This window comes from Lygodium microphyllum, chromosome 23 (genome assembly GCF_053477565.2).
Source record: "Lygodium microphyllum isolate KBCC chromosome 23, Lygodium_microphyllum_v1.1.10, whole genome shotgun sequence".
NCBI lineage: Eukaryota > Viridiplantae > Streptophyta > Polypodiopsida > Schizaeales > Lygodiaceae > Lygodium > Lygodium microphyllum.
The window spans coordinates 118,725,635-118,740,252 of NC_141157.1; the positions used below are offsets into that span (position 1 = coordinate 118,725,635).

Genomic DNA, 14,618 nt, shown 5'->3' on the forward strand with positions numbered 1-14,618 from the left:
CATTCAAAGGATTCACTCAAAGAAGCTTCATTATACATTCTTTTTGAATTGGCTTTTGGCAAGTAAACAATTGACACATACCTCTGTTCGTATGGTTCTGCTACCTTGATCTGGACACGTGTTCAGATACCGGTGAAACAGACTCCCGATGCTCTTTCTCTGTGGAAGAAAGGTATGCCTCAGCCGAGGAAACAAAAACTCATCGAATATGTGTTAACACACAATAATGCATATAGCCAGAAAACTTATGAGTGCACAGGCTCTGCAAACTTGTGATAAAGTTATTAGAAATTTTATTTCTACTGAAACCAAAAAAAGTGCTGCATAACATACAGAAGCATGGCCAATATTCAAACATACCTTTAATTTGTTGTCAAGCTCCAAGCTCTCTTCCAGCCCAGCAAGGCCTCCAAAAGCTACTAGCAGATGTCTGATACAGCAGAAAGCTATCTCACTTGGCCTGCTTGTGATATGTGATATTGAAACCAACAGGAAACAGCAGCATCCCCATGAAACAAATACAAAATATAACTCACTTAGACTTCGGGATAATGAACTCTGTGGGCCCAATTTTTTCACCATGTTCAGAAGTTCCAATGCAGTAGTCATATTTTCCCTGCATAAGTCAAATGTACACTTTAAGAGCAACGCTCATTTCAAAACATACAAGCAATACAAGAGAGCTAATTAAAATAACTTATCAAAACCATAAATCTGTGGAGGGCAACCAGGGTACCTCAAAAGGGCATTCCTCAAATACTGCACTTAGGCATTTTGCATATCGCACTCTGTAGCCCCAATATATGCCTGCCTGCCGTACAGCCCCATGCTCAACTATGTGCAGTGCTCTTTCTACAGAAAATTCAGACCTTAATTCTCAACAGAACGTGTTTCTGTGTGTGCTTTACATTTCTGATACAAACTAAAAAGAAAAACTGCTAACTCCCCTGTAAAAGAGTTTTTTACGCATCCAAATCACAATCAGCCGAGATATTATGTCCAGCTCCATTTTGATCATGTCCGCTTTAGTTCTGGGCATGCCCCTTATTATCTTAACATATTCATTGACTTATCGCACAATAAGGTTCACTACACATAGATATGTTTGGAGTGAAGGCAGTGACAAACTATAGCCATAAACAACCAGTACGTTTTTCTTCATTTATCAATCACAATTGCTAGTGGAGCATTGTCTAGCTCAAGTTTGAGTCCATTTTAGTTTTGGACATTCTCATCATTACCTTAGCATATCCATTCACTTATTGTATGGTTCACTACACATAGATATGTTTGGGGTGAAGGCAGTTGCCAGTGACCAACTACAGCCATCAACAACCAGTGAATTTTACTTCACTTATCAGTCACAATTGTTAGTGGAGCATTACTTCCAATAATTGTACATCCATTGCACAAATCTCCAGACACAAAAGGATCCTACAAAGACCTATTACAGCCACCTTGAATTGTCAATCACCCAAGTCAGCTTTGGCCCACATGCAAACTTCAAAATAGTGGACTGGAAATCATGGAGAGAAAAACTCCCTCTCAAACAATGCCTATTATTTTACCAATCAGCTTTGCATTGCAGGAGATGTGAAACAAACAGGAAACTTGGAAGGTATGTTGTAGAAGTTGTGAACTTGTCCAAGATATTGTTGCCTGCTGGATTGTTGGTCCTCACACCCAAGGAAAATTCTCAACACTGCATTAGGAAAGAACTCATGGCTATTTGGAAGATATATTGCTGGACACACAAAGATCCTACTTTACCTGGATTAGATTTTGAGCTTTATGGAAAATTTGGACAGAGAAAACCATGCTCTCTTTGCCAACTCTTCCTTTCAAGCTTTCATCTTTCTTTTAGGATCTTTGCAGTGACTGCTTTATGTTTGTGCTTCCCTTGGAAATGTGAATCCCTCAATGTTTTAATGTTCTCCCAGTGTCTTTCCGATACTAGTCCCTCTGACCTTAACATAGACTTTACACACGGTAATGGTTTTACCCACAGAACAAGTGTGTAGGGGGACTTGATCACAAGACTTTCTTCTTTATGTTATCAAATAGTAAGAATATAAAGGGTTTTCGTTCAGGATGCTAACCAGTTTTAGCACGAGTCATGCCAACTGTCACACGAGTTCCAGGCTTTAAAGACTGACCAACCAGCACTACCTGTGATGATCAAACGCCTCAATTAAGAAATACTAGGCTCTTTTAAGTCAGATTTAGCTATATGAAATATTTTGGAGACAGGCAATAGAAAAAAGAATCAGTCAAGCCTAGCAGCAACAAACCCAAAGATCCGGTACATTCCAAGCACTTTAGCTACACAAATAAAAAACACCCAGAAGATTTTATGCTAATACTACTGAAGGGCCAAGTACAAACATCACAGTTGTGACCAAAGCATGCAATGACTTGCCAAGGTTGTATACAACCTATCTTTACACGATTTTTGAAAATACTTTTATTTTTATATTATTTAAAAATAAAAATAAGAAGAAAACTCTCTGCAAAAAAAGAGTCTGCAAAGTTTTAAAGAAGTATAGAGAGTTGGTATGACATTCGCAATGAGTGAAAGAATCTTTCTCAGCTAAACAAAGCAGTTTTTTAATCATGACACAAGGTTAGGCCTGTCCTAAGTTATGTAGAAAGATCAATTCAACACATTTGTAATGGGCAAAAAAGTAACCTACATCCCAAACATGACCTTGAGGTGAATCTCAGGTACAAGCATGCGAATACAAATGGTCAAGTAAATTTGAGCATGTGATATCATAGCAACAAAGTCTTCCTAGTTTAATCAGCAGGTTGGTCAAGTGGCGAATGTCAAATCTCTCAAGGTGTGTAGCCAACTAAGTAAACTATGATCTTGTAAGCCCAGTATGATGGGTGACCCACTAAAATGCACAAAGTTGTTAGTTATACAGAGTCTCATTAAAGATGTCAGAAGTACTCGGTACCCAAATCACCTTGTGTTGGAAGCAGCAACGTAGACAATTAAAGATCAAATTATCACATTACGATTGATTCACATTATAAAAGGACAGATAAAAAGTTATGCTTCAGTCAAGTTCTTTTGAGGGGAATGAACCACCCAGGAAAGAAGATCAGTAAAAGAGATATATGCAGCCCTTCATAGAGACAAGTACCCCAGCAATGAGGGATCACAAAATAGATGTGCACAAATGGGCCTTGAGTTCTATTTATAGTACTTGGCTTCCCTAACCCTAAAGTTCGCACTAAGTCACCCATGACGTAGTCATGTATTTATGAAATGGGGTTTGCGAACATGTATGGAATGGAACACCCATAAAAATACATTGCTCCATACATGGATTAAAATTTACATATAAAATCCACTTTAATAACAATGTACATTACAAATACATAAACACATGTTCTAAAGATAGAAAGTTCTATTATCATGAATAGAAATCAGTTACAAGACTAAAAATGTAAGAATCCAATCCTAAGAGTCATATCATAAACTACAAAACAGGTACAAGGCTTGTTGGAAATAAAGGCTCACTGTGCCTTTCACAGTGTTCAAGTGTGAACGCACCCCTTACACACTTGTACCTTATATATTATCTAGACCTAAAAGTGGTACACCCATTATTGTACCGTATACTGATAGTGTCGTGCTCTCACTACTGCTGCTCACTCTTTTCTATGCTTCTTCCTGCACTCAGTTTGCAGTCTCAATCCTAGCTCACTCAGTCTCGATCCTAGCAAGGCTATCAAATTGGTATCAGAGCAGGTGACAGGCGTGAGCAGACAAGCGAGCAGCTGACACTTCGACACGAGGCGTGCAAGACCAATGGGAGACGACAAACCTGGTCTGGCACAGGTGACAAGTCATAGGTCGCAGGTCGATGCCACAGGTGGCAGGTCGAGAGGCAGCAGGTTAGTCGGGGCAACAGGTGGCATGCCTGTCAACAAGCAGCAGGCTAGTCGGGGCGACATGTCGTAGGCCAGGAAGCAGGTTTGACGGGCATAGGCGGCGCCAGGCAAGCGACACTAAGCAGGTCTAACCACCGCGAGATGGGTCCTGGTCAAGACCAGGACAGGCCCATTCTCCTTTTTCTCAATTTTCCTTAATTTCTGTCATTTTTCAATCTACTCTTTGCCAGGCATTCACACGCACAAGCACAGTGTGCAATTTTGCTCAAGAAAATTGGCGCTTTTCTTGGATTTGGGAACTTCAACGTAGGACAAGACAATCCAACTCAAAAATTGCACGTTTGGTGCACGTTTGCCCGAGATATTTTGGGGCCTTTCACATTTTAGTGAAATTTCTTCAATTTCACTGAAATTTGTGCACTTTGAACCCAAGAAAATTGGGGCTTTTGCAAAATCCCTTCAATTTGTGCAACAACTCTTTGGTATATGTACATGTATCGATGCAATCTTGACGGATTACCTTCTAAAAATCTGGGGTTTTTTATCAAAATTGTCAAATTGGTGCCCGAGATGCTTTTGGACCAGAAATTGCATTGAAATTTTGGGGATCAGTAATTGCTTGAGTCATACAACAATGCACACTTTTTAATTCTAAAAATCTATTTGCAAATCTAAAATTTCTACAATCTCGGGATTTTCATTGCCGGTTGGTACTTGCAGTGTATTGTGGTTACTTGTGTGACATGTGGGCTTGCCTTTGGTGACTGCTTAGTTAATTTGGTACGGCAAATTATGGCTGGAAACAGTGACATCAGCAATCTTTTGCACATCAAGAAGCTTGAGCGTGGACATAACTTTGCAATATGGCAAACACAATGCTACAATATCTTGGTGTAGAAGAAACAGGTGAAGCCATCAAAACAAAGGGAATAAAACTAGCAAACATGGAACAAGACGAGTGGGATGACTTAGATGAGCTTGTCTGCTCTACCATTGAGCTCTTAGTGTCAAATAACTTAACATTGAGAAGCTGAATTCAGCATACGCAATGTGGCAAAGGCTTGAAGAATTGTATGCTCAAATAAATGCAGCCAACAAGGTTTCTTGGCTGAAAAAAATTAATGCGCTTTCGCATGAAAGAAGGTACATCCATGTCTATACATTTGAACGAGTTCAACTCAATTTTTAGTCAGCTGATTGCTTTGGATTTCCATATTGATGATAAGTTCAATGCTACTTTCTTGCTATGCACTTTGCCTAAAAGTTGGGATACTTTTAGGACAGCTTTGAGTAACTCAAATGCTCAGCTGTTATATTCTAATGTGGAGATTTCTTTGCTGATGAATGAACTCAATAGGCAAAATAATGCAACAAACAAGTCTTCTAATACATTGCACACTAGAGGCTGATTTCAGCAAAAGGGCAGTTCTGAAAATAGAGCACATAGCAAGTCTCATGGCAAAAATGTGGAGTGTCATCATTGTGGCAAAAAAGGGCACTACAAACGAGACTATTTTTAATTGAAGAAAGAGAAAGACAAAAACGAAAACACTTAAGACAACAAGACTGAGAAAAAGGACAGCCAGCCTACAAAGAAGAGCAATGTGAAAATAGAAGAGGTTAATGTAGTCACTCATGAGAATGAGAGTGACAGAGATGTACTTCTTACTTCTTTTTTGAGTGCACATGCATTGATTGTAGATTTTGAGGATAACACAAACACTTGGATACTTGATTCAGGTGCATCCTTTCATGTCACACCACATCATGAGTGGTTTTCTCACTGCAATGGTGGTGTACGTGGTGTTCTCCACTTTGGAGATAACTATGCATGTAAAATTGCAAGCATTGGCAGTGTGAAATTGGAATTTCAGCATGGCTCCGTGTTTGTTTTGCATAATGTGAGACATGTACCTCAGCTCAAGAAGAGCTTGATAAGCACAGGGCAGCTAGATGATGAAGGCTATCACACCACCTTCGGGGATAGCAAATGGAAAATTTGTAAGGGCTCTCGTATTATTGCAAAGGCTCCAAAAGTGATACTTTGTATCCTTTGCATGTATCTAGTGTGCAAAACCATGTAGTCGCCATAATCGAGCAGGCAAGTGTTTCTTTGTGGCATAGCCGGTTGGGACACATGAGTCAAACTAGAACAAAAGTGCTTTCTCGCTTGGGTTATTTGTTGTCTTTGAGGTATGCTGATTTTGAATAGTGTGATCATTGTATTTATGGTAAATATGCTAAAACGTCACATAAAAATTTTCTTTCTCTAAAGTCTTCACCCGTAGAGTTGGTACATTCAGATGTATGTCAAATGCTAGGATTATCTCAAGGGGGGAAGAAGTATTTAATTACCTTTATTGATGATGCCACATGCAAAGTATGGGTTTATCCAATCCGTTGAAAAGAGAGGCATTGAATAAATTTAAAAAATTCTTGGCACTTGCTGAAAATCAAACTAGCAAGACATTAAAGTGCCTTCGCTTTGACAATGGGAGGGAATATGTATCCAAAGCCTTTCAGGACTTTTGTGACAACAAAGGGATTAAAAGGGAACTTATCACTCCTCATAATCCACCCTAAAATGGTGTTGCAGAGTGTATGAACAGGACCATTCAAGACAAGGTCCGTACAATACTGTCACATGTTGCTTTACCTTATGGATTTTGGGTAGAGGCTATTATGACAACCGTACGCTTGATTAATTGATCACCAAACAGGTCTTTTGGGGGGGAGGCCCCTCAAGAAGCATGGTTAGGCAAGCCACCTTTGTATACTCACTTAAGTGCCTTTGGCTGCGAGGCATTTGTACACATTCGCAAAGAAGAACCCAGCAAACTTGAGCCAAAGTCCTGTAAATGTATTTTCCTAGGATATGCTGATGAAGGTGAGATGGGGTATCGATTATGGGATCCCGAGAAAAGAAAAGTAGTACGCAACAATGATGTTATCTTCCGGGAAGATCCCATGCACAAACAGCCCGAAAAGAAAGAGGATGTCAAAAGGGATGTATTCCAAGAGGATGTACCGGTAGGACAACAAAGAATGCCTATCAGACAGCAGTAGGTCTCGCAAGGAATAACGCAGCAAACTTGAGCCAAAGTCCTGTAAATATATTTTCCTAGGATATGGTGATGAAGGTGAGATGGGATATCGATTATGGGATCCCGAGAAAAGAAAAGTAGTACGCAACAATGATGTTATCTTCCGGGAAGATCCCATGTACAAACAGCCCGAAAAGATAGAGGAGGTCAGAAGGGTTGTATTCCAAGAGGACATACCGGTAGGACAACAAAGAATGCCCATTAGACAGCAGCAAATACCTGCTGTAAATGTCCCTGAAAATGTAGGGAATGATACTAAAAATGATTAGCAAGATCTTGCCCATGATGTACCACAAATTCAGTAATAACACGTGCCTTTCGAGCAACCAGAACTAGTTATAGAGCATGCTGAACTTGCAAAACAACAAGCTGTTAATGCAGATTTGCAAGCTGAACAGCCAGCAAATCTTGATCATTGGGTCCGTAGCCTGACCAGAATGCAAAGACAGCCAAATAGGTTCGTTCCTTGTGTTAACTATGTGGCTAATTATATGATGTTGACAAATTGCAATAGCCGCCGTGCTTCCAAGAAGCAATGGATAGAAAAGATAGTAAGAAATGGCATAAAGCAATGCTATCAGAGATGGAATCTCTCATGAAAAATGGCACTTGAGATTTGATGCATTTTTCTAAAGGGCAAAAAGTGCTACCATGCAAATGGGTTTACAAAATGAAAGTCACTTCTGGTTCTTTGCCAAAGTACAAGGCATGCCTGGTTGCTAAAGGATACAAGTAAGAACATGGAATTGATTTTGATGAAATCTTATCTCCTGTAGTCAAAATGACTACTTTGCAAACCATCTTCTTGGGCTTGGTTGCATCTGAAGATATGGAACTCATATAGATGGATGTAAAAACCACTTTCTTACATGGTGATTTGCATGAGATCTATATGCAACAACTTGAGGGTTTTACTACATCGGAAAAAGAGCACATGATATGTACACTCAACAAGAGTTTGTATGGGCTGAAGTAGGTACCAAGAGAATGGTATCATAAATTTGATACATTTACACAATCTCAAGGATTTCATCATTCTCAAGTTGATCACTGCTTATACACCAAGAAGGCAGCAGATGGCAATCTTATTCTCTTGGTTTCGTATGTGGATGACATGTTGATTGTAGGCAAGGATGTTCATGCCTTGGACTCGAAGCAGAGTTTACACAATAGCTTCGATATGAAGAAACTTGGTGAGGCCAATCACATTCTTGGCATGCATATACTCAGAGATAGATCAAAGGGTCTTCTTTATCTATCACAACAGAAGTATGTCACTAAGGTTTTGCAACGTTTCAATATGGAGAGAAGGAAAGCCATTAGTGTACCATTGCCCCCATATGTGAAACTTAGTGCAAATGAAAGCCCTACATTTGATTATGGAAAGACTAAAATGCCCAAGATACCTTCTGCTTCAGCTATTGGTAGCTTGATGTATGCTATGGTTGCTACATGTCCTGACATTGCATTTGCGGTGGGAGTGGTTCGCAGATACATGGCATATCCTCGCAAAAAGCATTGGGAAGCAGTGAAGGATATCATGAGATACCTTAAGAGCACAAAGGATTTGTGTATCTACTTTGGTAAGCACAAGTCATCCATTGTTGGATTCGTGAATGCAAACTATGTTGGCCACCCTAACTACAGAAAGTCTACTTCAAGATATGTGTCCACGTTCATAGATGGAGCAGTCTCTTGGATATCCAAGCTGCAAAAGTGTGTTGCATTGTCTACTACAGAGGCAAAGTATGTGGTTGCCACTAAGGCATGCAAAGAGACTTTATGGCTTTCACGTCTCGTGAGAGAGCTTGGTATTACAAAGATTCCTATCCTCCATTGTGACAGTCAGAGTGCTATCATGCTGGCACAGAATCCAGTCTTTCACACAAAGACAAAGCACATACAGGTGAAGTATCACTTTATCACGGATGTACTTGACAACAAGAGCATTGAGCTTGTCAAGGTACATACAGATGATAACGCTACAAACCTTCTAACGAAGGGTCTTCCAATAGAGCGGTTTACTCATTGCCGCCAGATGATGGAAATTGGATAGTATATGTGTATTTCAGCTTTGTATATACATAGTCTTAGTTGATTCTTTTCTCTACCTTCAGGCACGTTGCCTTTAGATGGGAGGTTATTGGAAATAAAGGCTCACCATGCCTTTCACAGTGTTTAGGTGTGAACGCACCCTTTACACTCTTGTAGCTTATATATTATCTAAACCTAAAAGTGGTACACGTGTTATTGTACCATATACTAATTGTGTCATGCTCTCACTATTACCCCACTCTTTTCTATGCTTCTTCTCGCACTCAGTCTACAATCTCGATCCTAGCTCACTTAGTCTCAATCCTAGCAAGGCTATCAAAGGCTATGACTATAAGAGTCCAATTCCAAGAATATTCCATTGCAAAAAGCTCATATGAAAAGGCAAGTTTCACCTTCCATGTTAAGGGAGACACCTCCTCGCCTTAGCCATGCTTGAAGATACATCCTCAATTTCATTCGACATGGAAAATTACTTATTCCTTATCTCATTTGCTCATAGTGACATGGAATGGCCATTTTCTAGCTTCCTGTCCCAGTTCCAACCTATACTCAAACCATTCCAATCTGTCCCCTTGTTAGTGCCCCCTCTAATGGTGACGGGGAATGGCAATACTAGTCCCCGTACCCGTTCCCATTCCCCTTCTCATTCCCAAAACCCATCCCATGTCACTATCCACTAGTTAGTCTTTGAGGGATTTTGGGACATGGGTAGAATTGTCTACCCATCTTGGACAAGTGAATAAAAATCCTAGTCATACTACTAGTGTAGGACTTCCCGTGAAACTTGCAAGCCCATTGATAACAATCAAACTTGCTAGACACCTTCTCAACGTTTGTGCTATAGACTCCAAAAGCCTAAGGTGTTAGAAATGCGGGATCTAGAGCATGACATAACCGGAAGCTATGGAGGATGGAAGGAGAAGTGTAGACTCATGATGGAATGGACACTGTTTGTTACACAAGTGAATTAGGTTCCAAGATTGAGACTTGGACTCATAAACACAATCTTGTGTATGTGGACAATGACATTGACACTTTACTGAAATGAAAAGAGTACTATCATTGCTTTAAGAAAGGAAGCAAGTACAATGCTTTATAGGAAAGTAGGAAACTGCAGTAGGCACTATTGTGCATATGGGATAAGTTAGCCTGCATATCCTTGACCCTGAGACTCCATACAAAGAGGCTGTTTGAGTGTGATTGCTGATTCTCAACACCCCTCCTCAATCACAACTAGGAAAGGCACAAAGTGTGTAGAGGCTGTAATGAGAACAACCTGCAAAGTGTGGGCATACCACAGACATGGCAAAACACCAGAGGCTGTTGCAGAAAAAGCTAAGTGTGGGTACCATAAACATGGTGGACATCCAGAGGCTGTAACAGGGGCCTCACAAAGTGTACAGGGACTGTAATGCCAAGTTACATAAGGAGTTTACAAAGCTTATGGCAGGAAGCATTAGGGCAAGGAAAATACAAGGCTATTAAAACAGTCTATCAGAATTATGAGAGTACAAGGACTGATGAGTCTTGTCCTTCCGATCCTGGTGGTCTTCATCTTCATCTTCTTCTTCCTTTGCTCCATTTTCTTCTTCTTCTTTGACTGCGACTAGATAGGCCTTTTGGGATCTCTTTCTTGCGTGGCAGAACTTCTCGGTGTGTCCGGTCCTTTTGCAGAAGTCACAAAAGAGCTGATCTTTCTTGCCTTTGTACCTGTTGCCAACATATAATGCATGCTCATCTCTAGAGGTACTTGGTTCTTCTTTAGTTTTTAGCTTCTTTTCTTCTTCTAACAGTGATGCCTGGATATCAACAAGTTCAGGATTTGGCATGTTGATTAAAGTTGTTGATACGTTATTATATTCAGGAGGCAAGCTCTTAAGTAGAACACCGATGCAAACATCTTCATCCATTTTAATGTTTATTCCTGCAAGTTGGGTTAGGAGTCCTTCCATGTAATTAAGATGTGTGGCAAGTGATGTGCTGGACTTCATTTCAAGCCTGAAGAACTCAATCAGGAGACCATACTTTGATGATTTAGATTGTGCACCGAACAGGGTGTCAAGTCTTTTCCATGTATCCTGTGAGGTCTCACACTTATCCACATGATGGATATAACTGTCATCTAGCTCCAATTTGATAATGGCCTGGGCTCTGTCATCATTCTTTTGCCAAGTAGTTGCAAGGTCCGCGTCCCACGGTTTCTTCTCTTTGCCATTTGTGATGGCCCAGAGACCCTTCTTCATCAGGATGAGCTTGATGCGGGTTTGCCAAGTGTGGAATCCGACTCCTTTGAATCGAGCATTTGGCGAGTCTTTGCCCATGTTGGATTTACGGGAACAGTAGCAAATCAACTTCAGACTTTATTAGATTTGAGCAACAGAAGAATTGATTGAGAGACACAAGTGCTAAAAAGCACTAACTGAGTGTCAATGAATACCAAATCTGCAAAAGTCTTTTACTCCAAGTGATCTTCCCCTTCTTGATTTGATGCTGATGCCTTCAGATCTGAGTGACAGTACTTTAACGAACTTCAGAGAGTATTGCTCAGTGATTAAAATCACTGTTGATAACTTCAGTGAGAGAAACAGTGAAAAATGTCAAGATTTTTAAGCTTTTGGCTATGGTGGAATTAGGGTTTCTGAGACAGGGGCCTGGTTTTTTGCTGATTGCAGGAGCTACAGTGCATCATTTTCAAAACTTTTTACATATCTAGGAAGCTTATGTCATGGGCTACCAAAGCCCCATGGAGATCATCAACAGCGTGGTCAGTATGCAGCGCGCAGGTGCCGCGAACAGAATCGGCGCAGATCTGGACAGCGAGGTCGAATTTGAGCAATGCTGGAGCTGTAGATCATCAATGTTGGTGTTTAAAGTGACAGGAAGCTGCGCCCTGAGCCAAGGAACATTTCTCCAGAAGAAATCGTGTTGAAATTCTGCCTGGTTGAAGAGTTATGGAAGCTCCAAGCAAGGTAGGTCCTGTCTGGCTATGGCAGACACAGAACAGAGATTGGGGATTTTCACAATGCTGAGCTCCAGATGGTCCAATGTCCTGGATTGATGTGATACAGGGAAGCTTTATGAGTTGGGGAATACTTTTCCAGAAGGAATCTCCAAGAGATTTGACCTGTGGAGTGAGATATAAGCAGTTCAATCTGACAGGGTGCTGCTGGCTATGGCTGCCATGGAAGCTTCAGTGAGAGTAGAGTTGAGAAAAGAAGTCATACACTGACACTGAGCTGGATGGAGGTTCAGAAGAATCAAGAGAGGCTGGAGAAGCAATGCCATGCCCAACTGGGCTCTGATACCATGTTAGAAATGCGGGATCTAGAGCATGACATAACCGGAAGCTATGGAGGATGGAAGGAGAAGTGTAGACTCATGATGAAATGGACACTGTTTGTTACACAAGTGAATTAGGTTCCAAGATTGAGACTTGGACTCATAAACACAATCTTGTGTATGTGGACAATGACATTGACACTTTACTGAAATGAAAAGAGTACTATCATTGCTTTAAGAAAGGAAGCAAGTACAATGCTTTATAGGAAAGTAGGAAACTGCAGTAGGCACTATTGTGCATATGGGATAAGTTAGCCTGCATATCCTTGACCCTGAGACTCCATACAAAGAGGCTGTTTGAGTGTGATTGCTGATTCTCAACATAAGGGACGAAGTAGAAAACCAATTGTCAAATTGGCTGATATTTATGCAATTTTGGACTTGAAATTTTGGAGATTTGCGCAGAATTTGATGAATTTCTGCATTTTTGCCCGTGTGGTGGCTGGTTCATGTACAAACAGAAGAGACTTATTCCTAGTTGAGAAAGAAGAGCACTGTATTTTGCTAGTTCAGCTTGTGTTTCTGCAATTTAGTGCATTTAATCTTGTGTTCGTGATAAAATGACTGCAACTTCTCCCAGTTCAAACATCAAGAGTTTGACGGAGATCAAACGGTTTGATGGTCATGGCTTTGACCTTTGGAAAGACCATAAGCAAGGCATCTTGTTCCTAAAGGATTATGAGGATGCTTTGCAGGAAGATAAGCCTGCACTAATGTTTGATGCAGATTGGGCCAGAGTAAATAAAAAGGCTCTAGCTCACATAAAGATGGGTGTCACTGATGACATCTTGATAGACATTAAGGTTTTAGATACAGGTTATGCAATATGGGAGAAGCTGAAAACTACCTATGAGATCACCACACCTGTTAATCAGGTGCATTTAATGCGCAAGTTGGTGAACATGCGACTGGATGAGTCAAACCCTACAGCTGAGCACTTGAGTGCATGCACATGAGTGCATTTACAAGGATTCTAAACCAGCTTAAAGATGAAAATTTGGACTTTGATGATAAGTTGAGGGCGATCTTTTTGACGTGACACTGCCTGACTCTTGGGAGACCTTGGTGGTTTCACTCAGTAATAACCCCAATCTCTCATATGATAGGGTGAGGGGTTCTATCTTGAATGAAGAAATTAGAGGTATGTCTAGTGGAGAAGGCAACAACTTAGCTTATAATGTAAGAGGCAGGGCTGAAAAGAAAAACGCAAATGCAAGACAAAGAAACAGGAGCAAGAGCAAAGAAAAGGAAAAGAGTGAATTTACTTACTATCACTGTGGTCGGAAGGGCCACAAGAAACCTTATTGCAGATATTACAAGAAGGAACAAGAGAGAAAGAAGAATGCAGGAGATAAAAAGAAGAAGAAAGATAAGACAGATGCATCTGAGGCAACCAAAGGCAAAGAAAAGACCAATGTGGCCTCTGGTGTGGTCATAGAGGAGCTTTCAAATACAGAGGCTGATATATTATGTGCAGTTGATTATGATGTCCTTGTATGTCACATGTAGGATATGCAGATTACCAAGGCTGATGTGATTGATGCACTCTTGTCACTTGATGATGGTGTCACTCAAACTTGGATTGTAGACTTTGGTGCCTCTTTCCATGTGACTCCTTGCTTGGAGTGTTTTGATATGTTCAATAATGCAAGCAATTATGGAAAGGTGTATCTTGGAAATAGCCATGCTTGCAGCATTGATGGGATTGGCACTGTACACTTGTCTTTAGACAATGCTCAAGAGCTTGTGTTGAAAGATGTCAGATATGTGCCTGCATTAAAAAGAATTTACAATCTATTGGTCAGCTTGACTTGTATGGCTACACTACACTGTTTGGTGGTAGTTTGTGGAAAGTGAAAAAGGGTTCCATGCTGATTGCAAAACAAACCAAGAAGAGAACTTTGCATTGTTTACACTGTAAAGCCTTGAATGGCCAGTTTCTTGCAGTTGCTGAAATTTACAGCCACTTGGAGTTATGGCATAAGAGATTAGGCCATATGAGCCAAAAAGGACTTGATGTCCTTACCTCTCTGAAGAGGGTTGATGGAAAAGGCTCTAAACTTGACTTTTGTAATGAGTGTTAGTTTGGAAAGTAAATAAAAATTTCATTTTACTCTGATGTCTCTCATAACTTCAATGTCTTGGACTTAGTGCATTCTGATGTATGTAGTATGCCCGTGAAATCGTTGGGTGGTACTGCATATTTTGTCTTCTTTA

The 14,618-nt window shown here is 40.5% G+C and overlaps 1 protein-coding gene across 3 annotated transcripts in view; it reads right to left on the reverse strand.

Annotated features, from left to right (window-relative positions):
* LOC148016666 (methyltransferase C9orf114 protein) overlaps window positions 1–14,618 on the reverse strand; it is a 102,359-nt gene that overhangs the window by 2,031 nt on the left and 85,710 nt on the right. For 2 of the 3 annotated variants that reach the window (XM_087664412.1, XM_087664411.1), the window contains exons 6-10: window positions 2,100–2,169; window positions 737–852; window positions 537–616; window positions 361–430; window positions 82–159 (exon numbers count right to left, since the gene is read on the reverse strand). In XM_087664412.1, coding sequence (XP_087520538.1) covers window positions 82–159; window positions 361–430; window positions 537–616; window positions 737–852; window positions 2,100–2,169 — 414 coding nt within the window. The remainder of the gene's footprint in view (window positions 1–81; window positions 160–360; window positions 431–536; window positions 617–736; window positions 853–2,099; window positions 2,170–14,618) is intronic. The other variant, XM_087664413.1, reaches the window with a different exon arrangement.